This window comes from Colossoma macropomum, unplaced genomic scaffold, assembly GCF_904425465.1.
Source record: "Colossoma macropomum unplaced genomic scaffold, Colossoma_macropomum, whole genome shotgun sequence".
NCBI classification, from domain to species: Eukaryota; Metazoa; Chordata; class Actinopteri; order Characiformes; family Serrasalmidae; genus Colossoma; species Colossoma macropomum.
In genome coordinates this window covers 442,579-467,804 of record NW_023494804.1, presented here as the reverse complement: position 1 = coordinate 467,804, position 25,226 = coordinate 442,579, and the positions used below count along the sequence as shown (strand labels likewise).

Sequence of the window (25,226 nt, the reverse complement as noted above, 5' to 3'; positions counted from 1 at the left end):
GGAAATAAACACAACACACTTGTGCAGTACAAAATGATTCTTTATATCTATAAAGCATTTTTACCACATTTTTTGCGATGCTGAAAATGGCAAGGAATGGTGAGGAACTTAAAGCAAAGAAAGTATTAATATATTTCAAGTAAAGAAGAAAGCATCAAGCTACATAGTTGTTCTGTATTCTGATGTACTTATAGTGGTTGTTTTTGCCCTGTTCAATGATTTCTGGCACTTAATATGTTACTTATTGTTTAATAATCTCTCCTCCAGTTTAAAAATGCAGGTCACATTTTATATGTATTCTAAAAGGTATCAGCTACAGAAGCCGAAGGCAGTTTATTGTGAAATATAGTCTTAGAACTTAGAATGCAACATTTTGTCCTCACCAGTAAAAACACTTCACATACGAAACAGCAGAAAACCAGTGAAAGTACAATGGTTGTCACTGTTGTCATACATCTGACTGTTACGTCTGAGCGCAACATACACATGATCATCTTTCTGCAGCAGCAGAGTGGCTCCACCAACGGCGTACTCATACTGTCCTTTCGGGTATTCAGTCACGTCTAAGATTTTCTGATGATTTTTGTACAAACATACAGCCAGCCTGTTTGAACTGCTGGAACCAAGTACATTAAACCTGAAGTAATAGACTCCTCTGAATGGAGCAGTGAAAACACCTGCAGAAGGAGAAACAGATGGATCAGTACAGAGTCTCTACACCACCAGAGAGAAGAACCAAACCAGACATCAGACACTGTCTCTGTACTGACTGTGCATTTACCTGTGACTGTATTGTACGCCCTTCCAACATCTGTGATTCTTCTGCGGAAAGCCAGTATGAGGCCAGTGCTGTGAGGCCCAAAATAGCCATTTCGGCCTGAAGCATATAAGAACGCCACCTTTTGTCTGTCTGCAAACAGAAAAATGTACAGTCTCAGGGTAAATTTTATTTTTTTTCCATGAGAAAGATGTACAATGTGGTTTGGAAAACTGCTGACCTGATCACTGCAAAAAGTAAAATCATCTTAAATATAGTAAATAAATTGTTGTAAGCTTAATGTAAGCTTATGTAACTCATTTCTAGACTTTTTTACTTGTTTTAAGTAATTTTACCAAGCAAAATTATCTCACTATAGTGGCAGATAATTTTGCTCATTTCTAGAAATGTGCTTGACACGAGCAAAATCATCTGCCAGTATAGTGAGATCATTTTACTTAATAAAATGACGTAAAACAAGTAAAATTTCTGAATAATTTCTGAAAATAAGCTAGATAATCTTATAATAAGTGCACAACCATCTCAAAATGGGAATGTTAGATATATCGACTAAATTTAAGATCAAGATTAGTTTACAATGTGACTCACAGCAGCACACACACCAGATTTAAGCCTGTTTTTATTCTCCTCACTCAGTAATTATGCTTCCCCCACCCCCCCTCTCCTTTTGAGGAGACTTCCTTTGGACCTGCTTGGTCTGAAATGGCTCATTCCAGCTCCTGCTCCTCCCTGGCTCCACCCCTCCATCATTACACACCCCTGCTGATAGTTTATGGAGATATATACCTCTTCGCATATATAAACTTCTTTGTTTGGCCTTTGGCTTTACACAGTCTGACTCTTGATGTGTGACTCTTGCCTGTTCCCCTGATTTTCACTAATCCTTTTTCCTTGTGAAAACCTGCTGGCCTATTTTTGACCGCTGCCTATGATGACCTATTGGATTCCCACCAGGCTGTCTTTCTTGGCGGATGAGCTGCTTGTGTATGACCCTTAAGGATCCGACCAAAGGCTCTAGCACATATTTAAGTCTTACTTGAATCCTCCTCTCCCAGCGCTTCAGCACTCAGTTCAGTAGAGTCCGCACTCCCCTCCACAACTGTGAAACACACAAAAATAATCTAACCAACCAACAACACATGATCAGATTTTACACCAAAGGGATTCTCTCTCTCTCTCTCTCTCTCTCTCTCTCTCTCTATATATATATATATATATATATATATATATATATATATATATAATCTCAACAAATGGAGAAAAAATTAAAAATAATATATAAAAGAGGTCATATGTAGGTTGTATGTTAAAAAATAAAAGTATATATAGTTAGAATAACTTGCTATTTCAGCATTTCTAATACATTTCAAAGATGAAAGATTTCAGGTCATGAAAATAAATAAGTACATGGTGGCATTTAATAAACACAGAGTTGTGTTTTTTTTTTTTTATTACTTTTTTTTATTCCAGTTCTCTGTAACATCTGTTCTCTTTAATATCTATCATGTGAATTATAACCCAATTCAGAAGCAGAAAAAAATTAACAAACAACCTCAAAACCCAGTTTTGAAATTTTGAGCAGTTTTAAAAATATATATTTTTTGCTAGATTTCTGCCAGCAGCATATTATTATTATTATTATTATTATTATTATTATTATTAACAACGAGGCCAGATTTCAAGTCAGTTATTTACTAATGAGTTAAAATCAATAGTTAAGCTGTTGTTTAGAACATGATGGTGCAAATGTGAAAGATCGAGAGTCCAGTTTTTCAGTGTTTTGTATGAATTAAATAATAATTCTTCCTTGCTCATTTATTGTTTGTTTGCTTGTTTGTAAAAAGGTAAAAACTAATGACACAGCAGCAAATTTAATTCAGCACTGTTTTTTATGGCTTTAACATAAAAATAACAGAAACAATATTGAAGCAAAACAATCTTAAATAGTACAAATGTATGTGGATCATTGTGTCATTACAGACTTTATAAACAGCATAAACAATGTAGAACAACAAGCAACAAAATGCAGAATAAAATTATCTGAATCTTTCAAACAAATTTCATTCAATTTTCCAAACTTGTGGAATTGTTTGACCTTCATAGATGTTCATTCAGTATTACGGTCTTAAGCAAAACAACTCAAAACAATTGTGAAAAAAGGTTGTTTGTGGATCTTTCAAGTCATTTGATTTACCTGTGTTATGTTTCTTCAGCACTTCAATCTGGCTTTGAGTGAACTCAATCTTCTCGTCCCCCACTATGAGCTGGTCATCAGCTCTCTGGAGCTGAACACAAGACAAGCAGAACCAAAGCAGAACCACACTGACCCTCATCCTGAGATGTTTTATTTGAGATGTGTGCAGAGTGGAAGAGCTCAGTTGAAAATGGGGTGAATGTAACAGGCGATCCGCATCTGATTCTTATATAGTGGAACATGCACAGATGTGCCACACACACACACACACACACACACACACACACACACACACACACACACACACACTTCAGGAGAAGAAAATGCAGAAGTAGGCCTGGCTTCACACTTACAAAAAGAAGATTGCAGAAGCTGATCTGTGACTGAGTGTGGCATCACGCCTCCATAAGATGTTCAAAAAAAATAGATTGACTGAGAGACAAACTGTGAAATTTCTTCCCTCATAGAAATTCCATGATCAACTGTGAGTGTATTATTGTGGAAAGTTATTGTTTGTGTAACAATTACTCAGACCAGCACAACACATACTAACACACCACCGCCGTCAGTGTTACTGCAGTGCTGAGAATTATCCACCACCCAAATAGTACCTGCTCTGTGAGGGTCCATGGGGGTCCTGACCACTGAAGAACAGGGTAAAAGGGGGCTAACAAAGTATACAGAGAAACAGATGGACTACAGTCTGTAACTGTAGAACTACAAAGTGCACCTATATAGTAAGTGGAGCTGATAAAATGGACAATGAGCGTAGAAACATGCCTGATTGGTGTATTTTATAATGGATAAACAGATCTTTGACTTAAATTAGCCCATATAGTGTTCCAATCCTTAGAAGGTCCAGTACAGGAAATCTCTCGCTCCCACAGTTGTTGCTTTATATGGTGGTCTACCAAAGTTTTGTAAATAAACAATACTCTGCCCCATAGATTGTCCAAAGCCTTATCCAGTCTAGCAAGGGGTGGAAGTTTGAGAGTGCTGCCCCAGGAAACTCCATAGGCACAAAGTGCAGAACAAAGTTGTAAATAAACAAAATATAAAGAAGCTGAAAGATTAAAAAGCATCTGAAGCTCCTGAAATGACAGCAAACCACGATCACCGCACACGTCCTCTACTGTATTTATACCATGAGAGGACCAAAAAGAATTACAGGATGTTTATCCCTAATAAAAATCTTGAAATTATTCCACAGAGGAGTAAACAGATTTGGTGTGGAACACCCAGAAACCTCTCCACTTTTCTCCAGATCCTCAGGGAGTTAGACGTTATGATTTGTCCTACCATTTCCAGTAAACAATCAGTCTTGTAATCTATGAGATTTTGCTAAAGATTCTTCAATATATCTCCAAGGAACTTTGCTGGTATTTTTCAGAGTTCATTGTTGCACCAGGGACGGCAAGCCATCCTGGCCCAGAGGCAGCAAAACTGGCCCCAACCATTATACTACCACCACCATGTATAGATGGTATAAGGTTTTATGCTGGAATGCAGTGTTTTCCTTTCTCCAAACATAACATTTCTCATTAAATCAATGATCTATACATCATCTGTCCAGAAAACATTGTTCCAATAGCCTTCTGGCTTGTCCATGTGATCTTTAGCAAACAGCAGACTGGCAGCAATGTTCTTTATATCTGTTCTTTACAGCCACTGCACACTGGCAATTTGATTGAAAATATTAAAACTACCCAATTATTTCCTACAGCTTTTTACATAATGGTCATTACCCAAATTTGAAAAAAGGAATCAAATGGTGACTGAAACCATGGCAATGTAAATTCCCCTACATGGTTAAAATGGAATGCCTGATGTAAAAAGCAAAGGCAAGTGAGATCAGTATTAGGTTCAGCAAATGTAGCAGAAGGTTGTACAGGGTTATTTATGAGGAACTGAGACAATAAGAGTCTGAGTTACTCTGTACACCATATATGGAAACACTCAGATCGCAGTGCATATGCTGCAAGTGAAGGAGCTGAGTTAGGCAACTATTGAAATTTGTTTTATGATTATGATCTGTAAACTACCCTCCCATACACGTCTAAGTGGAAATACTGTTCAGAGTCATCTTTATATCACTTGTTACTTTCCTTAACACTCCTGACGGTGTCTTACGAAGGCATACATTCCAACTTAAACCCTTAACATGTCTAAGCACCTAATTAACCTAATTTAGTGCCCCCATTGTTAGCATGTTGGGACCCTCCATTTGTCATATGCAGTAGCAATCCTGGTAATGCAAACAAAAAAACTGAATATTTTCCTGCTCAAGAATGGATTTTTGATGTTGAAAGTAATTGTTACACAAACAATAACTATTCATAAATTGAGTAATAATAAATAAAGTTAGCAGGTCGTAGTATTTGATTTTTGTCATGGATTTTAAAAAATGATCAAGTAGACAGTAATTGTGTTAATGGAGTTCTTAATTTTGCCAAAGGAGCATTATTTAAATTTTCTCTTAAATAAGAGCCACCTTGATACCTTCACTTTCTGGGAGGCATATAAATAATTCATACTACAAAATAGAACAATAAGCATTGTTTATATGTAGACAAAATAAATCTAGCATTGATAAAATTTGGTATACTTATGTTCCAGATAGACGATATGAGGCTTTCACTTATAATACTATGCACAGTGGTGCTAGAAAGCTTCTGAACCCTTTTTCTATATTTCAGCATAAATTTGACCTAAAGCTTCATCAGATTTTCACACACGTCCTAATAGTAAATCAAAAGAACCAAATTAAAAAGATGCTACAAAAATATTAGACCTGGTCATTTAATTGTTGTTGAAAATGAAATGATCCAATATTACATTCACTGTATTGCCAAAGGTATTTGCTTGTCTGCCTTCACACACAAATGAAATTGAGTGACATCCCATTCTCAATCCATAGGGTTTAATATGATGTCGGCCCACCCTTTGCAGCTATATCAGCTTCAACTCCTATCACGGTACCACGCTGGAATTCACTGAGCTCCTGAGAGCGACTCATTCTTTCACTAATGTTTGTAGAAGCAGTCTGCATATATATGCAGTATAGTGTATCTGTGAGTGGCAAAAGTATGTGAACCTTTGTTTTCAGTATCTGGTGTGACCCACTTGTGCAGCAATAACTGCAACTAAATGTTTACGGTAACTGTTGATTAGTCCTGCACATCGGCTTGGTGCATGACCCACAATTTGAGTTTCAGCTCACAGTCAGCTGTCCTGACATTGCCCTTTAGAATTTGCTGGTATAACAGTGTTGGCAAGGTCAAATGGTCAGCAATGATAGACAAACTCTGAACTTGTGTTAGTGAAGCATTATCTGACACTGCTAACACCTTCTGTACAGAAGCTGATGCATGGTTTCACACATCGTTTGTTGAAGTGTGAAATTGCTATAAAAATGAAGGGGCAGTGTGGTAGATGCTGAAATGATGCCTAAGGGCAACAAACGTTCTCCTCGCTTTACAATAGCATTATACATATTTAAGGACACTGAAAGGGTTAACAATAAAGGGCAGAGTTTGAGTGAGTCAGTAAAAAAGCACATTTTTGGTCATACTGTCTCTTAGAGGGCACTTTCAAACCTCTGTTTAACATTAAGTATCATTTCTCAGTTATGTGAAATTGCAGAAATATTTTTCTTGCCTAGAAGCAACATTGTGCAACAGTGGGATGGATTTAGCCAGTCACATGCCAGTTCTGACCACTTGAGGGAACATGGATCTATATCATTTCGTCCAATTGTCGCACAATGTTGCCTCAAGGCAACATATCCCAAAAGGACCCCTGCACACATTATTTTTTAATAAATGTTTTGAATTCTATAATTAGGTCAATTTTATAATTTTATGCAAGAAAAGTGAATCATATATATATATAAAATTTTAAATTGCTCTTATAATGTGTGCCAGGCAGATTTAAGCCTAGACACTATCAGGTAGTTCCTCTTCACTCGTATTCTAGCTCTGTTGCCCCCAAAACTCTTCCAAAGTGTGAATATTTGCATAATCATTTGCCATTATAACATCCTAAATAATAGAATTGTCCCACACTATCTTAGTTGGCCATGCATCTTGGTTCTCCCATAAGAAACCCTGCTATCTAAAATCTTCTGGGGTTTATCCTCAGCTACCCATACAGTTATATGTTAATACTGTATTTGGAGTGGTCATTTGTAGATGATTATTAATCTGTTAACCTAATCCCAGCCCAGGGTTAGGGCTAAGAGTAGGTTTTGGAAATTACCCTGCTCTATCATTTTACGTGCATGACCCACAATTTGAGTTTCAGCTCATAGTCAGCTGTCCTGACATTTTCCTTTAGAATTTGCTGGTACAATAGTGATGGCAAGCTGTCCAGGCCCAGATGCAGCAAACTATGATACTACTACCACCATGTTTCACAGATAGGATAGATTTTCATGCTGGAATGCAGTGCTTTCCTTTCTCCAAACATAAAGTAAACTAAGAACATATGTTTAATACTATTTTGCCTCATTTGTTTAATTTGATTCTCTTTATCTACGTTTAGGATCTGATAAAGTTTTAGGTCAAATACCTGCAGAAATGTAGAAAATTCTAAATGGTTCACAAACTTCCAAGCACCACTGTATACAATGAAACCATGTCTACATTCTTAGCAGAACTGTGTGGTTCTTTATGATTGTTGTAATTACAAGTCAAAAACAAAAACTCCAGTTCCTATTGTAAAAATAATGACCTCTTTATGGTTTTCTCTCTGGAATTGACATTTAAATGTAGTTCTATGGTGGTTACAGTGGGCCCAAAGTTTTATTTAAACTTCCATCATCTGTAATGAGAGTCAGCAATGATAGACAAACTCTCAACTTGTGTTGGTGAAGCATTATCTGACACTGCTAACACCTTCTGTACAGAAGCTGATGCATGGTTTCACACATCGTTTGTTGAAGTGTGAAATTGCAATATAAAGAAGGGGCAGAGTGGTAGATGCTGAAACTGTGGACTGTGTAAACGTCTTTCTGGGCCATCAGTGAAATCTTTCATGCACTTTTATAGTTTATGATACATTTGGGTCTTATCAGCTGTCTGAAGGTCCATTAACCCTTTATTGCACAATGTTGCCTCAGAGCAACAAACATTCTCCTCGCTTTACAATAGCATTATACATATTTAAGGACACTGACAGGGTTAACAATAAAGGGCAGAGTTTGACTGAGTCAGTAAAAAAGCACGTTTTTGGTCATACTATCTCTTAGAGGGCACTTTCAAACCTCTTTTTAACATTCAGTATCATTTTTCAGTTATGTGAAATTGCAGAAATAGTTTTCTTGCCTAGAAACAACATTGTGCAACAGTGGGGTGGATTTAGCCACTCACAAGCCAGTTCTCACCACTTGAGGGAACATGGATCTATATCATTTCGTCCAATTGTCGCACAATGTTGCCTCAAGGCAACATATCCCAAAAGGACCCCTGCACACATTATCATTTAATAAATGTTTTGAATTCTATAATCAGGTCAATCTTATTCAAGAAAAGTGAATCGGATATATATTTTTAAAATTGCTCTCAGTTGGCCATGCATCTTGGTTCTCCCATAAGAAACCCTGCTATCTAAAATCTTCTGGGGTTTATCCTCAGCCACCCATAGAGTTATATGTTAATACTGTATTTGGAGTGGTCATTTGTAGATGATTAATAACCTGTTAACCTAATCCCAGCCCAGGGTTAGGGCTAAGAGTAGGTTTTGGGTTGAGGTTAAGTTTAGGGTTAGGATTAGGGCCAGAGTTAGGATTAGTATTAGCTTTTGGGTTGAGGTTAAGTTTAGGATTAGGGCCAGGGTGAATGTTAGGTTGTGGGTAATGTTGGTAAAGTTGGGTTTTGCAAGCAACATATTAACAACACATCTACTTAATGTAAGTAATGTATCAACAGAACATCTACAAGATATTTACTTCAGTGTATTCAGATGCTTCACTGCTGCTACTTCACTGGTGTGTTGTTGATGTGTTACTGATACTCAGTTAAGAGTTTGTTGATCATCTACAAAGGACCCACTCCAAATAAAGAGTATCCAATTTGTCTACCTCAAATATGATCAGGCTTATTTGGAAAGGAGCCAATTGGAGATGTTCAGCTGAAGATGGGATGCATTTTCTCCACTGTCTATGTTTAGAAATTGGAGCTTTGAAGATAAGCATCATGTGGACTCTTCGTGCCAAATATAGGTTATAATTTAAACCAATAGATTCAGGAGTTAGTCACATGCATCCCACGGAAATGTTTCATGTATACATCATTGGAAAGGGTGAGGACTCGACTACTTGGGTTGCTGTTATGTAATGCAATTTTAATAAATGCTGGTTTAAAAAAAAAACATTGCATTAAGAACTCTGGGCCAAAATAAATAAATAAATAATGGACCAAAATAAACAGCCCAAATGACTAGGAAAAACATCTGGTTCCATTGACTTACATGAAAAGTAAAGTAGGTCTCCAGTAAAGTTACCATTTTGGAGATATAAGGTTTTGTTCTGACAGCAGCGACATGCAGGACTTAAGCCCCAAAGGCCGCTTACAAAACCTGTGGTGAGAAATAAAAGATTGGAAATGCAAAATACATTTTCACAAGATTAAACAAAGAATATGGCACATTAACCTTTATAGTCTATAAAACTTCATATAAACACAAAGGTCAACAAAAATTAACTGACGTTCAGGAACCACATTAATTTTGGTATGATCTCTCCACCTCCATTTTGATCAGCTCTCTCATCTCCAGTATAAACATGATCCAGAAATTAAAGTCAGTAAGCTGCTTCATTTCATCACTGTCCAAAGCAAAGTAAGTATCTCCAAAATGGTTACTTTACTTTTGTCTTGCCTTTGCGTTGTTGTTTCCAGGCCTTGCTTAGTGTTTGTGGTTGTATCTTCTTAGTCTTTTGTTTTCTTTTAGCTTAAACATCTTATTTCTTGTGCTTTTTTTGGTCTCGTTCTTAGTTACTCTTGTGGATTTCTTTCATTTTCTTCAAGGATTACAATGAAAAACCCAGACTCACACTTGCATCTTACCCCCCTCGCCTCCCTCAACATTGCACCATCAGCCGATGTGGTCAAAAAAGCAGATTGTGACATACTTTATCACAACAACAATAAACTTTCAGCATTTTGCACACATTTTGTGGATTTGGAGACCTCTCTGGTGAAAATGTGTAATTGCATGCAAAGTGTGGAAGAACATTTATAATGTCAGTCATGCTTTATATGCTTTTGCATCAGGTATAGTGCTTTGGACCCCTTCCATCGGGGGATGAATGTGTGGATTGCGAGTCCTTTGAAAGAGTATAAAGTACAACCAGCTTCTAAGACTGAACTTTGGAGGTGTGTCTGCAGATTCTTTGAGAAACTAAAAGTGAGTCTCCTGAAAAGAATGGCAGCTAGAATGAAGGGAAAGAGCGACTCACTGAACACTGATGTCATCTGATATTCGATTTAGTCAATGAGGCTTCTGTGTACATGTCTGTTAGATGTGCTTTCTGCTTTTTTCCTGAAAAAAAAGGACATTTGCTCTGGAAATAAAAAAAAAGAAAGAAAATTAAAATAGCTCTCGGTCTTTTGTACAGTACCATAAATGATTAAATCTTTGCAGATGATGTAAATTGCACATCAGTATTTGTTTAATATGTTAATAAGACGTATCTTTTTCAATTCAAGATGAAGTTGATCATTTTCTAAGTAAACATCCTCCACAGGAAAGAAATTGAATGACATTTTTCCTGCACAATAAAATGTGCCATAGGTTTGGAACAGGACACATTTGGTTTTACATATGTTACATTCAGCTAATAAACCATAATTGTGTATCAAAATGTGCAGAGCTGTGTTTTCAATTTGTGTTAACTTTTCAGAAAATCAGCTAATCATATGATTTTGATTTGCATGTTACTGTATGATTATATTCAAATCATGTTAAAATATAGAATTTGCAAATGAGGGAATTTACAGTTCAGCAAACAGTTAAACTCAGCATTTGGTGGTTGAGAACAAGAATGATTGTAACTAAAAACTATTTGCAGATCTGATTTTGTGGGAATCCACAGTGCAGACTGACACAGCAGCACATTTAATTCACTTTGTCCTCTGTCTGGATTGTCTTGCGTCAGTTTTTCCAATTGGCTCTCACTGATTAACAGTCTATTATTATATATAAGTTAGACAATATTAAGAGAAAAAATCTTAGACTGCAACAATATTAATCCATCTGAAAAATTTAAAAAATTGTGAAACAACAGAAATTCAGAATAATGTGAAACAATATTGTTGAACAAATTTAATAAAACTTGCAAAATAATTTCTTGTTGTGTTCAACCTTTCCAAAATGTGTCGGCCCTGTCTTTTTAGATAAAAACAGGGGAAAATCATAACCAGATATGTGGTGAAGTGCACTGTGGGCTTGTATGTATGTGTGAACAATCTACTTTACTTGAAGCTGGTTTGGCCATAAATAAAATTTGTGTAATTAAAATATCTCCTTAGCAGTGATCAGTATTGTGTCACCCAATTTGGGTTGCATAAATACATTATTACACCTTCTGCATCTTTATAAAATAAAGATAAATAAATACATTAAAAAAAAAAAAAATGAGTGTATGCTTTTCCTGTATTGCCACATGTTTTGGTAAATTGTTACCTGTGATTGTATATTTGAACACTAGATGTCAGCATAGTAACATTAATTATAGTTGGAAAGAGCCAGCAAGACTTACATAGGGATGCACCAAGATAAAGATTAGGGAACTGATTAAACACGCTGAAATGTTGGTGCATAAACTCATCCAGCTGATGAATTAAACCAATAATAATGCATATGTAGAGCAGAATATGTGAATAACAAAGTCCTGGAAAGACAATTAGTGCTAGATGTGGCAGGTTGATGGGTCAGAGGAAGACCTGAAATGAAAATAAAAAAAAAAAAAATCCAATGTCACAATCCTGTGATTCGTCTCATTTATGAGTGATAAACAGAGTCTGTCTTGTTTTAATTACCATTTTCGTCACTGCACTCCAAACAGGAAATGAAAGTGAAAGTGTTTGCCTGCCACAGTGACACAGTGAGCTACGTTTAAACTAACTTTTCCATGTATTACTATGTTAAATATATTGATTAGTTTGATTTTTCTTGATGCATCTCTACAAATCATTGCATAAATGTATATAATATTGTAGCACGGCATGTGCTACCCCGGGCTCAAGGAGGACGCTGGAGGCAGGGTTTCGGGTTGCAGCAGCCATCTCTTTAATTACTCAAATAAAACACCAAAACAGACAAACCGAACAATACAAAGAACCTAAGCTGGCCACTCTTCAGTGGCTTCAGTCCCTTTATCCTCAATAAGGAGCTTTCCAGCTCCTCAGTCTCTTGTTGCTGCTACGTGTCCCCCTCTCTCTCTCTCTCTCTCTTCCCTCTCAGCTCTTTTAAAAGGCGCTCACGCTGCCCGCCAGATCAGCATCAGCTGGCTCTCATTAAGGCAGCGCGAGCACCTGAGCCGAGAGGGAACGAGAGCTCGCTGCTCCGCCTCCTCGTCACCGCCCCCAGCTGGCGGCTCAGCCGCCCGGGTCGAAGGTGAGGTGTAGTGGCGCGGCCTCGCTGCGTAACAGGGGGCGGGGCCCAGGCGGCGGAGCTCCGGACTCGCTCCTTCCCCTGGTGCCTCTCGTTACCGGCACCGTCGTCGTCTTCCTCCTCCCGCCGTCACTCGCGCCACTCTGACGAGCTCGGGCTTTTCGCTCCGCCCCCTCCACACTCGCGGCTCTCTTCCTGCCGCCCTGGCCGAGGTTCGTCGCCGCTGGGTGTTCGGGCCCCGCCTTCCTGCCGACTCTCGCGGCCGTCATCGTCGGGGCCCGGGGGGCGGGCGCATGCCACAAATATATAAACATTCTAATAAAATAGGTGCTGGTTGCTTGATCAATGCAACACTGAAGCTATGAGGCTGCCTAGACTGGCCACTTGAGTGATGCAACACTGCAGCTCTGTGGCTGTCTGGAGTGGCTGCTTTAGCGACACTACACCAGAGCGATCAGGCTGCCTGGACCGACGGCTTGAGTGATGCTACATCACTGCTAAGTGGTTTTACTGGGCTGGCCATTTAAGTGACGCTACATCACACATATGAGGCCTCGCCATCTGTCCACTTGAGCAACTTGACACCAAAAATCAAACATGTTCAATAAACTCCGACTGGTCTGAAACACCATCGGGAGGCTGAGGCCCTCACACACTACTCACGTCTCTCTCCAACTCTTGACTCAGACTGACCAAAAAATCTGCAGTCTACAGCCAATTTGGACAGACTCAACCAGACTGAGAATCGGGGCTAAAATCGGGGTAAAAGTCGTAACCCCGGCTTAAATACGAAACACTGCCTGGCCAAAAAAAGCCACACACTCTTATATTTTGTTGGACCACCTTTAACTCTGAGATCTTGCATTGATGACGGGAGAGTCGACCCACTCCATAAGGTCTATTGTGAAATATGCCTGAGCACTCAAGGAAGAAATAATCCATTGATGGGATAACCTGGTCATTCAGTACATTCAGGAAGTCAGCTGACTTCTTTTTATTGCCACATAATGTTGGTGAGCCTAGACCTGACCAATTTAAGCAACCCCAGATCATAGCACTGCCTCCAGAGGCTTGTACAGTGGGCACTATACATGATGAGTGCATTGATTCATGTGTTTCCAGTCTTACCCTGACACGCCCATGATAAGGCTGGACTCATCAGATCACATGACCTTGTTCCAATGCTCCAATCTTTATGCTCCCCAACAAAAACAAGTGGTTTGCGTTTATCAATGTGCATGTGGGAAAGTTTTTATTTTCACTTCGAAACATTGCAGTGAGTTCTACTGTCGATTTTGTACGATTTGACCAGGTGTTTAAACAACATTATTTCCAAACAACTCTGATTGTGGTCATTCAAGATTTTTTTCTGACGACGTGTCTTCCACATAGTTGACGGATCACCACTATTGTTTTAGTTTTTAATGATGCGTTGGACAATTCTTAACCCAATATCACTTTATTTCTTGATCACTTTTATTTATATAGCGTGCTCAAGGATGCTTTACAATCAAAGAACATCAACACATTAAACAAGAGGACAATACAGGTAAACATTCAAGGTAAATGATAATACAGTGAAACAAGTAAGTCTGTAACACAGAGTTAAATGAAGATAGAGAGGTTGCATTCTGAATAGACTGGGGTGGGTATTCCATAATTTGGGAGCTACTACATTAAATGACTGACCACCCATAGAAGTCAATTTAAACCTTGGAACCTAGGTGTTGTTGATATTCATAAATGAACAAAAACTTCAGCTTCTGGTTACGTCAAATGGAGGCGTCAAACTCAGCTGGTCTCAAGACCAAATTACCAGTTTATCTTAATGAATGAGATCATTCATTTACCATCTCAAGACTGGTCTAGATGCTACAACACAACTAGAAACTGTAAATAAGCACAGTTGATGTTCAAATAAAGTCAAATCACTAGAAATTAACACCTTCTTAGCACATGGTAATTAGAAATCTTCACTTTAGAACAGAGCAGTGTCTTGGTGACCCCTTTGCTCTGCTTGCAGCCAATGAGGTGTTGGATTTAAAAAAGGTGTTTTCAAATGTATCAGTTTTTTAAATTTGAGTGAACAGCTGTTTTTGAGAATAATAATAATAATAATAATAATAATAATTTCTTCAACTGTTCAGTATATTTTGTGCTTTAAAGGACAGAATTGTGGGTATTTCACACAGTGCTTCCAAAATTCATGTTTCACTAATATCAGTCTGATCAGAAGTCATTAAGAGTGACGTTACTGTACATGTAAAAGGATATGATGTCCTGTTTTTATAGATTAGAAAAGCTAAACACTAAGATCTTGGCAAGTGGTCTCTACTTCCATTTGGATACTTACCACTTGTTTTGAGAAGCTAAAAGATTCTGCAGATTTGCAGAAAAGAATGGAAATGGAACCAGAAGGGGGCAGTATTGCACCATCATTTTGTAGTGGAAATCACCAATGAGTTGTCACTATTATAAATACACATGATCTCCTTTCTGCAGCAGCAGAGTGGCTCCACCAGCGGCATACTCATATGATCCTTTCGGGAATTCAGTCACGTCTAAAATTCTCATTTTTGTACAAACATACAGCCAGCATGTGTGACCTGCTGGAACCAAGTACATTAAACCTGAAGTAATAGACTCCTGAGTGGAGAGTTTACCTGTTATTGGACTGAACGCATCTCCAATGTTTGTGATCTCTTTGCTGAAAATCAGTATGGTGTCCACATTGAGAGGCCCCAGGTGGCCTTTTAAGCCTGGAGTGAATGAGAACACCACCTTTGACTTTTGACTTTGGTCTGTCATTTTTGATACTGTTTTGGTGTGTTGAATTTTGCATGTTGCTTACCTTTTTTTATTAATAAAGCCTTTGATAAATGATTTCTCTCTCACATGTAAGACTTATTTGCATTCTCCTCTCTCAGTGCTTCCGCACCCACTTCAGCAGAGACCACTCTACCCTCCAAAGCTGCACTGGAAAATCAGCCAAGAGCGAGTTGCAGTAGTCAAGCCTTGAGATGACGAGACTGCACTAGCACCTGGGTGGCCTCAAGTGAGAAAGGGTCGGATCCTCTGGATGTTGTACAGGAGAAATCTGCATGACTGAGTTAGGTTCGCGATGTGAGTCGAGAACGATAACTGGCCATCCAGAACCACACCAAGACTTCTTGCCTCTACAGACGGGACAATCAGAGAGTTCTCGAATGAGATGGCAAGATCATGAGGACCTGTAGTTGCAGGGATGAATAGCAGCTCAGTCTTGCTAGGACTGAGCTTCAAGTGGTGAGCTGCCATCCATGAAGAGATGTCAGACAGACATGCCGAGATCCGACTGGAAACCTGTGTGTCAGAGGGTGAGAAAGAAAGCATTAGTTGAGTGTCATCAGCATAACAGTGATGAGAGAAGCCATGAGATGATTACATTGCCAAGAGAGCTAGTGTAAAGAGAAAAAGAGAAGAGGACCTAGCACAGAGCCTTGTGGGACACCAGTGGAGAGCCTGCATGGAGAGGATGTGGACCCTTTCCATGTTACCTGATGAGTGATCCTCCAGATAGGACTTGAACCACTTCCACACAGAACCAGTGATTCCAAGGTTGGTGAGGACGTCCAGAAGGATTGTGTGGTTGACCGTGTCAAAAGCTGCTGAGAGGTCAAGAAGAATCAGGACAGATGACAGACAGGCTGATCTTGCTGACTGGAGCTTCTCAGTCACTGCTATAAGAGCAGTTTCTGTTGAGTGCGCTGGTTTGAAGCCAGACTGGATGGGGTCCTGGGGCTGGTTCTGTGTGAGAAAGACAGTTGATTATAGACTGCACATTCAAGAATTTTTGAAAGGAAAGAAAGGAGTGATACCGGTCTGTAGTTGTTGACAGAGCTGTCAAGCATGGGCTTCTTGCAGTCTTCAAAGTTGATGGAACTTCACCTGATGACAAGGACTTGTTAATGAGAAAAGTGATGAAGGACAGTAGATCCTTGGAGATTGACGAACAATGCGGATGGAATGGGATCCAGTGGGCAGGTGGTTGGGTTACTGGATTTGATCAGTTGAAGGACAGCATCTGTGGAAAGAGAAGATACAGTTTAAGGGATTGAGAATGAGAGGAGGTCTAGTGGAAGGAGTGGAGACAGAGGGAAAAGACTGGCAGATTCTATCAACCTTCTCCTCAAAGAAGGGGACAAAATCCTCAGGGGTGAGAGAAGAGAGTGGAGGGGGAGGAGGAGGGTTGAGGAGAGAGGAGAAAATGCTGAAGAGCTTGCGTGGATCAGATGCTGATGCTTCCAGTTTCCCCTCTGTAGAAAGATGACTTTGCAGCAGTAACTTCGAGTGAGAACTTCTTGCCGGTTGCTGCGCAGGACACCTGTCAGCCAGGGAGCAGGTGGGGAACATCTTGCTGGCCTGGAGGAGAGAGGACACAAAGTTAATTGCAGATGAGAGTGAAGAAAGGAAAGCATCTGTAGCTGTGTCCAGTGAGAGAAGAAAATGAATCAGGATGGGGAAGAGTGGTCAGGATAGTTGAAGTGAAAGAGGAGGAAGGAGTGGAGTGCAGGTTGCGTCGAGAGGAGGAGCGTGAAGGGGTGGAATGGACAGCAGGTAGGAAGTGTGAGAAAGATAGGAAGTGGTGATCAGAGCGGTGAAGGGGAGTTACTGTGACATCCAGTGCGGAGGTAGGTCTGGTGAATATCAGGTCCAAAGCGTTGCCTGCTCTGTGCATTGGAGGAGTCTGGTTGAGGGTGAGGTCGAAGTATGATAGCAGTGGTAACAGGCAGGATGACTACAGTTTGTCCAATGGCAGGTTGAAGTCAAACTACTCCTGAAACTAGTAATTACAATTAAGCACAAGGTTCTACAAGACAGCCTTGTAACTAACAGAGTCTAAGCTAGAGCAAGTCTCAACTTAACCAGCAGAAAGGTAATATTCAATTAGAAGACAAGCACACATGAATGGTGAAACAAACAGACTAGAAGGCTCAGTAAAGCTCTGTAAACAAAGACTACACTTCACAAATATCTATGCTAAAGCCTGGGCTTATATACTAAACTAACAGATCACAAGAAACAAGGAACAGGTGAGGTGAATCAGTAGTCAGGTGAAGCAGACCTGTGGAGAGTCATGTGAGGGAGATCAGAGGTCATGTGATCAGGCAAAGTGTTCTGGGAGATGGATTCCAGAGGCTGGGAGGTAGTGTCTGTGGGACTGGAGGGAGGTGTAACAGCTAGATAGACTTGGCCAAAAATGATTTATGATAAAAGATTCCTCCCAATGTTCGGGGTAGACTTGACACAAAAAATCCCTATAAATGTCAAATGTGACAACGGACTCCCCAAAGGAGAGATTGTGCTGCAGCATAGGATTAGACATTTTAAGAAAAAACAAAAGATGGATGGACGAGCAAGGAGGCCTAATTAAAGTTCTTACCCTGAAGAATATTGGACATGATGCAAGCAGAGGCAGTAGTGACCACAAGAGGAATGAGAGGCCTACCCAAGCCTTGCGGAGGTAGAGCAGTGAAGAGGCTGAAGCAGGCAGGGCAGGAACAGCAGGGCATCATGGATCAGCACAGCATGCCAAGGGGAAGAGTCTTACTGTCTTTTTAATGGCAAACTGGCTGAATTTAAGGCAGAGTCTGTGAGACTCTGGATGACTTATGGCAGTTGGAGATCCAGGGCAGCTGGATCCTAGGAGACTGGCTACAGAGAAAGCAGGGTGCTTACAGGAACTTTTCGCTGAGTGAGGAGAGGACAACTTTGCCAAACACTTCCTCCCAACCTTTGTTGGCTGAGCTGATGCTGCGGGAGAAGCAGGAGCAAGTCTGCAGGAGGAATGGAGGGGCAGCTCAGAGAATTAGCAGCCGGAATGCCATGATCACCCAAAAGCCCCGAAGTCTTCTTGGAAGGCCAAGAAGACCATAAAGACTCACAGCTGTGGATGTGAGCACTGCAATGCATAAGAAGTCATCAGAGACGGAGGAACAAGCTCACTGCCGGAATCAGAAACTTGAATATCAGCAATCTCTCTCGGAGACGTAGCTGCTACGTGTATCAAAATGATGGAACGTCGACATGTCGTCACCTGAAAACAGCTGAACAAGGCAAGCTGAGTCATTGTAAAGACAGGTGGCAATCAGTGATTGGTCTGAGTAATGAATGAGTGACAGCATTGGAGTCTTCTAGGCAGGACTTGTCCTAAGCATCTCCTTACACCATTAGCATGACCAGTCTTGTGTCACTGAGTCCCATTTTAAATTGCTTAAACTGTTAATCTTCGGCATTTTCATAAAACCGAACAAGGATGTTTTCTTGTTGTAATGTTACATGTTTTGGGTAAAATGCTACCTGTAATTGTATATGTGAACACCAGGCATCTGTATTATAACATTAATAATGGCTGGAAAAAGCCGGCAACACTTGTGCAAACCTCAAAGATGCACCCAGATAATGATCAGGGAAATGATTAAACACATTAAATTTTTGGGTTATGCATGAACAAATGACAAATTGAACCAATGATAATGCATATGCAGAGCACAACTTGTGTCCTGGAAAGATAAGTAGTGCTAGATATGGCAGGTAACAGGAAGATCTGGAACAAAAACAAATCCAGTAGTTTATCTCCTTTATGATGGATAAACAGAATCTGTGTTTATGTTAATGATCATTTCTGTCACTACACACCAAACGGGAGTTCACAGTTAAAGTGTGTGTATGCCATTGTAGGAGGTGACACAGTATTCTACATTAAACTAGCTTATCAAGGCCACAGTCCACTTGATGGGGTGAGGAGCTCAGTCTTCCAGGAGGAGCTTAAAGTAGAGCCACTACTCCTCCAGATTGAGAGGAGACCGTTGAGGTGATTCGGACATCTGATTGGGATGCCCCCCTGGCCACCTGCCTTTGGTTTACTAAGTATGGCTGACTGGGAAGAGAGGTCATCGTAGGACTTGCTGGAGGGATTATATCTCCGAGTTGGCCTTGGAGCAGCTCAGGATCCCCAGAACAAGCTGGAGGAAGTTACAGGAGGACTCTCTGTCATCTGGGACCTGTTTTCTCTATTTTTATCGTGACCCTAGCTGGATCAAGTGGTTTAAGAAGATGAATGAATGAATGAGGGTCAGGATCAAAAGCCTTTCAGTTGCTTATGTTCTCAGCTGCTTTAATAAGTGATATTCTGTGATTATTTATTGACACTGTTACTAATTGTCTACGCTTGATGTCGGAACAAAACGTTGTATCCCCATTTTTGTCATTTTTGAGTTTTTGACATAATTTGAAGGTGCCTGTTGCCTTTTACATTGTTTCATGATAAATGAACCTAAAGAAATGGGCCAAAATGACTTAGAACAAAGTCTGGTTCCATTGACTTACATTGAAAATAAATAAGTATTTTACTTCTCCTGTGAAAATACCATTTTGGAAATATCAACAACAGCGATATGTGTTTTCATGATAATTAAGATGCATCCTGATTCTTCAGTCTTTTTCTAGTGAGCACGTGTACATTAACTACATCTCCCTCTTATTGGTATAGCATGGTGTGCTTGCTCTGACAGAGAATCAAACCCCAGTCTGCTATGAGAATGGCAGTAATATTACCAACTACACTATACCAAATGAATTAAAGGGGTAAAATGTCCTTGTATGTTCAGTTCAGCTTCCTCTGAAATTACTACACACACATTTTGATCACATGATCTCTCTGAAAGTCCTTAGTGCCACTTGCTTTCAATGATAAACATCACTTTAGGAAATAAACACAACACACTTGTGCAGTACAAAATGATTCTTTATATCTATAAAGCATTTTTACCACATTTTTTGCGATGCTGAAAATGGCAAGGAATGGTGAGGAACTTAAAGCAAAGAAAGTATTAATATATTTCAAGTAAAGAAGAAAGCATCAAGCTACATAGTTGTTCTGTATTCTGATGTACTTATAGTGGTTGTTTTTGCCCTGTTCAATGATTTCTGGCACTTAATATGTTACTTATTGTTTAATAATCTCTCCTCCATTTTAAAAATGCAGGTCACATTTTATATGTATTCTAAAAAGTATCAGCTACAGAAGCCAAAGGCAGTTTATTGTGAAATATAGTCTTAGAACTTAGAATGCAACATTTATCCTCACCAGTAAAAACACTTCACATAGGAAACAGCAGAAAACCAGTGAAAGTGCAATGGTTGTTACTGTTGTCATGAATCTGACTGTTACGTCTGAGCGCAACATACACATGATCTCCTCTCCGCAGCAGCAGAGTGGCTCCACCAACGGCGTACTTATACCATCCTCTTGGGTATTCAGTCACGTCTAAGATTTTCTGATGATTTTTGTACAAACATACAGCCAGCCTGTGTGACCTGCTGTAACCAAGTATATTAAACCTGAAGTAATAGACTCCTCTGAGTGGAGCAGTGAAAACACCTGCAGAAGGAGAAACAGATGGATCAGTACAGAGTCTCTACACCACCAGAGAGAAGAACCAAACCAGACATCAGACACTGTCTCTGTACTGACTGTGCATTTACCTGTGACGGTATTGTACGCCCTTCCAACATCTGTGATTCTTCTGCGGAAAGGCACTATAACGCCAGTGCTGTGAGGCCCAAGATTGCCATTTAGGCCTAAAGCGTATGAGAACGCCACCTTTCGCCTGACTGCAAACAGAAACATGTACAGTCTCAGGGCAAATTTGATCTTTTTCCATAAGAGTGATATACATTGTGGTGTGGACCTGATCACTGCAAAAAGTGGTATCTTATCAAGTAAAATTATCTCACTATAGTGGCAGATCATTTTGCTTGTTTCTAGAAATGTGCTTGACACCAACAAAATCATCTGCCAGTATAGTGAGATCATTTTACTCAATGAAATGACCTAAAAAATTTCTGAAAATAAGCTAAATAATCTTATAATAAGTGCACAACCATCTCAAAATGGGAATGTCAGATATATCGACTAAATTTAAGATTAAGATTAGTTTACAATGTGACTCACAGCAGCACACACACCAGATTTAAGCCTGTTTTTATCCTCCTCACTCAGTAATTATGCTTCCACCCCCACCCCCCCTCTCCTTTTGAGGAGACTTCCTTTGGACCTGCTCAGTCTGAAATGGCTCATTCCAGCTCCTGCTCCTCCCTGGCTCCACCCCTCCATCATTACACCCCCCTGCTGATAGTTTATGGAGATATATACCTCTTCGCATATATAAACTTCTTTGTTTGGCTTTACACAGTCTGACTCTTGATGTGTGACTCTTGCCTGTTCCCCTGATTTTCACTAATCCTTTTTCCCTGTGAGCACCTGCTGGCCTATTTTTGACCCCTGCCTATGATATACTATTGGATTCCCACCAGGCCGTCTTTCTTGGTAGATGAGCTGCTTGTGTACGACCCTCGAGGATCCGACCAAAGGCTCTAGCAATGCATGTTCAGCTCCTCTTGTGCTTTGGCAGAGCTGGACTGCCCTTAGTATAACTACTCTGCACATGGAGCCTGACTACAAACTCAGTTTGTTATATTTACATACATCACATGTTTATGATTTCTTTCACATTTAAGTCTTACTTGAATTCTCCTCTCCTGTTGCTTCCACAGAGTCCGCACTCCCCTCCGCAACTGTGAAACACACAAAAATAATCCAACCAACCAACAACACAGTCAGATTTTACACCAAATGGACCAATTTCTCTCTCTCTCTCTCTCTCTCTCTCTCTCTCTCTCTCTCTCTCTATATATATATATATATATATATATATATATATATATATATATATATATATGTATATATATACACACACACACACACATATATACATGAGAATAACTTGCTGTTTTAGCATTTCAAATACATTTCAAAGATGAAAGATTTCAGGTCATGAAAATAAATAATTAAATGGTGGCATTTAATAAACACAGAGTTGTGTTATTTATTCCAGTTCTGTTCTCTTTAATATCTATCATGTGAATTATAACCCAATTCAGAAGCAGAAAAATTAAACAAACAACCTCAAAGCCCAGTTTTGAAATTTTGAGTAGGTTTAAAAATTAAATATTTTTTGCTAGATGTATACCAGCAGCACATTATTATTATTATTATTATTATTATTATTATTATTATTATTATTAATTATATCTATGTATATTTTATATATATTATTCAGTTGTTTATTTCTTAGCAAAATAATGAATTAAAGAACATTAGAAAACAGTCTTAAACTTGATATATTGTGGGAGCTGCCACTGGCTTCAGTCTCAGGAGAGGAGCTTTAGGGGTGCAGTATGCAGAGCTGTGCAGTATGCCCTAGACAACCCCCCCATCCCACACTTTAAATAATAATTCTTCCTTGCTCATTTATTGTTTGTTTGTTTGTAAAAAGCTAAAAACTAATGACACAGCAGCAGCAAATTTAATTCAGCACTGTTTTTTATGGCTTTAACATAAAAATAACAAACAATATTAAAGGAAAATGTACTTAAATAGTACAAATGTATGTGGATCATTATGTCATTACAAACTTTATAAACAGCATAAACAATGTAGAACAACAAGCAACAAAATGCAGAATAAAATTATCTGAATCTTTCAAACAAATTTCATTCAATTTTACAAACTTGTGGAATTGTTTGACCTTCATAGATGTTCATTCAGGATTACGGTCTTAAGCAAAACAATTCAAAACAATTGTGAAAAAAGGTTGTTTGGGGATCTTTCAAGTCATTTGATTTACCTGTGTTTTGTTTCTTCAGCTCTTCAATCTGGCTTTGAGTGAACTCAGTCTGCTCGTCCCCCACTATGAGCTGTTCCCCCTGCTCGTCCCCCACTACAAGCTGTTCCCCCTGCTCGTCCCCCACTGTGAGCTGGTCATCAGCTCTCTGGAGCTGAACACAAGACAAGCAGAACCAAAGCAGAACCACACTGACCCTCATCCTGAGATATTTTATTTGAGACGTGTGCAGAGTGGAAGAGCTCAGTTGAAAATGCGACGCATGTAACAGGCAATCAGCATCTGATTCTTATATAGTGGAACATGCACAGATATACCAGACACACACGTGCGCACACACACGTACACACACACACACACACACGTACACACACTTCAGGAGAAGAAAATGCAGAAGTAGTGGTGGCTTCACACTTGCAAAAGGTGTTTAGGAAATTCAGAAGAAGCTGAACTCTGTGACTGAGTGTGGCATCACACCTCCTTATACACTTTCCTTATAGAAATTCCATGATCAACTGTGAGTGTATTATTGAAAAGTGGAAGGGTTTAGGAATCACAGCAACTCAGCCACGGAGTGTCAGACCACGTAAAGTTACAGAGCAGGTCGCCGAGCGCTGAAGAGCATAGAGTATAAACGTCACCAACACTCTGCTGATCAATAACTGAGTTCTAAACCTAAACATCAGCACAAAAACTGCACCAGGGGCTTCATGGCATGAGTTTCCATGCAAGCCTTACATCACCAAGCACAATGCCAAGCGTTGGATGGAGTGCTGTAAAGCGCCGCCACTGGACTCTGGAGCAGTGGAAACATTTCCTTTGGAGTGACGAGTCACGCTTCTCTATCTGTCAGTCTGATGAACAAGTCTGGGTTTGGTGAATGCCAGGAGAACGTTACCTGCCTGACTGCACTGTGCCAGCTATAAAGTTTGTTGAAGGAGGAATGATGATATGGGGCTGTTTTTCAGGGGTTGGCCTAGAACCCTTAGTTCCAGTGAAGCGAAAACTTAATGCTTCAGCAGAACAAGACATTTTGATCAATTCTATACTTCCAAATTTGTAGGAACAGTTTGAGGAAGCCCTGACCTCAACCCCACTGAACACAAATACTCTTCTGGATGAAGGCCAAAAATTCCCACAGACACTCTCCAAAATCTTATAGAAAGCTTGCCAGAAGAGTGGAAGCTGTTACAGCTGCAAAGGGGCCAACTCCATATTAATGCCCATGGATTTAGAATGGGATGTCAGAAAAACTCCTGCAGATTTATTGTGTAGGTGACCCAATACTTTTGTCCATTTAGTGTATCTATGCCATTATTGTATTGTTCATCTGTCTTCGTAGCAGCAGCTTGTGCTACAGGTGCAGTAAGACATTCTGCAAGGAGTAAAATGTTAAAACAGGCAGATTATGCAGACAGTACTGCACTGATGGGCACTGAGAAAGGCAGCCTCTGATCACCCCTGAGAGAATAACGCTCCACACTGCCCGAACAGCCAGAAAGAGCAGCCACCGCCATGGACTTAGGATAGAGTGCAGTATTGAGAGTGAATGGCTCACCGTGCTCACTGACACAGGTTCAACTATCTCTCTGCTGCAGCTGGGCATTAGGGGTACACCACGAGAGGGAGGCTGGACGGCTGGAAGGTTACTATCATCCAACTTGGCTCCATTACCAGTAGTCAAGGTGACATGAGAGGAAGGAAGCAGCTCCTGCTCATATCCGGGGTCTTAACAAAGTACATGAATTCTGGCATGAACTCATATGAGAAGCCAATGTGCTTTGTTTAGACTTCCTGGTGGTGATGGGAGCCGTGATCAATGTCACAAGGCAAGTAGATCAGCATGTGGAGTCGAGGCAGATGGTTGAGGCTCCCTGCTAGTGAGGGTTTTGCCTTCCGTGAGAGAAGGCTTTGG

General features: G+C 39.9%; 2 protein-coding genes across 2 annotated transcripts; both read right to left on the bottom strand.

Annotated features, from left to right (window-relative positions):
- Positions 1–70: 70 nt before the first annotated feature.
- On the bottom strand, positions 71–3,158 carry LOC118825274 (complement C1q subcomponent subunit C-like). Its single transcript, XM_036595884.1, has 4 exons — positions 2,973–3,158; positions 1,815–1,877; positions 782–910; positions 71–677 (listed from the first exon to the last, which is right to left on the bottom strand). The coding sequence occupies exons 1-4, from the start codon at positions 3,109–3,111 to the stop codon at positions 397–399; spliced, it is 612 nt and encodes a 203-aa protein (XP_036451777.1). The 5' UTR covers positions 3,112–3,158; the 3' UTR covers positions 71–396.
- Positions 3,159–20,400: 17,242 nt separating this feature from the next.
- On the bottom strand, positions 20,401–23,601 carry LOC118825273 (collagen alpha-2(VIII) chain-like). Its single transcript, XM_036595883.1, has 4 exons — positions 23,315–23,601; positions 22,152–22,202; positions 21,111–21,239; positions 20,401–21,006 (listed from the first exon to the last, which is right to left on the bottom strand). Exons 1-4 carry the CDS (start codon positions 23,511–23,513, stop codon positions 20,726–20,728), a joined length of 660 nt encoding a protein of 219 aa, XP_036451776.1. The 5' UTR covers positions 23,514–23,601; the 3' UTR covers positions 20,401–20,725.
- Between the last annotated feature and the right edge of the window lie 1,625 nt (positions 23,602–25,226).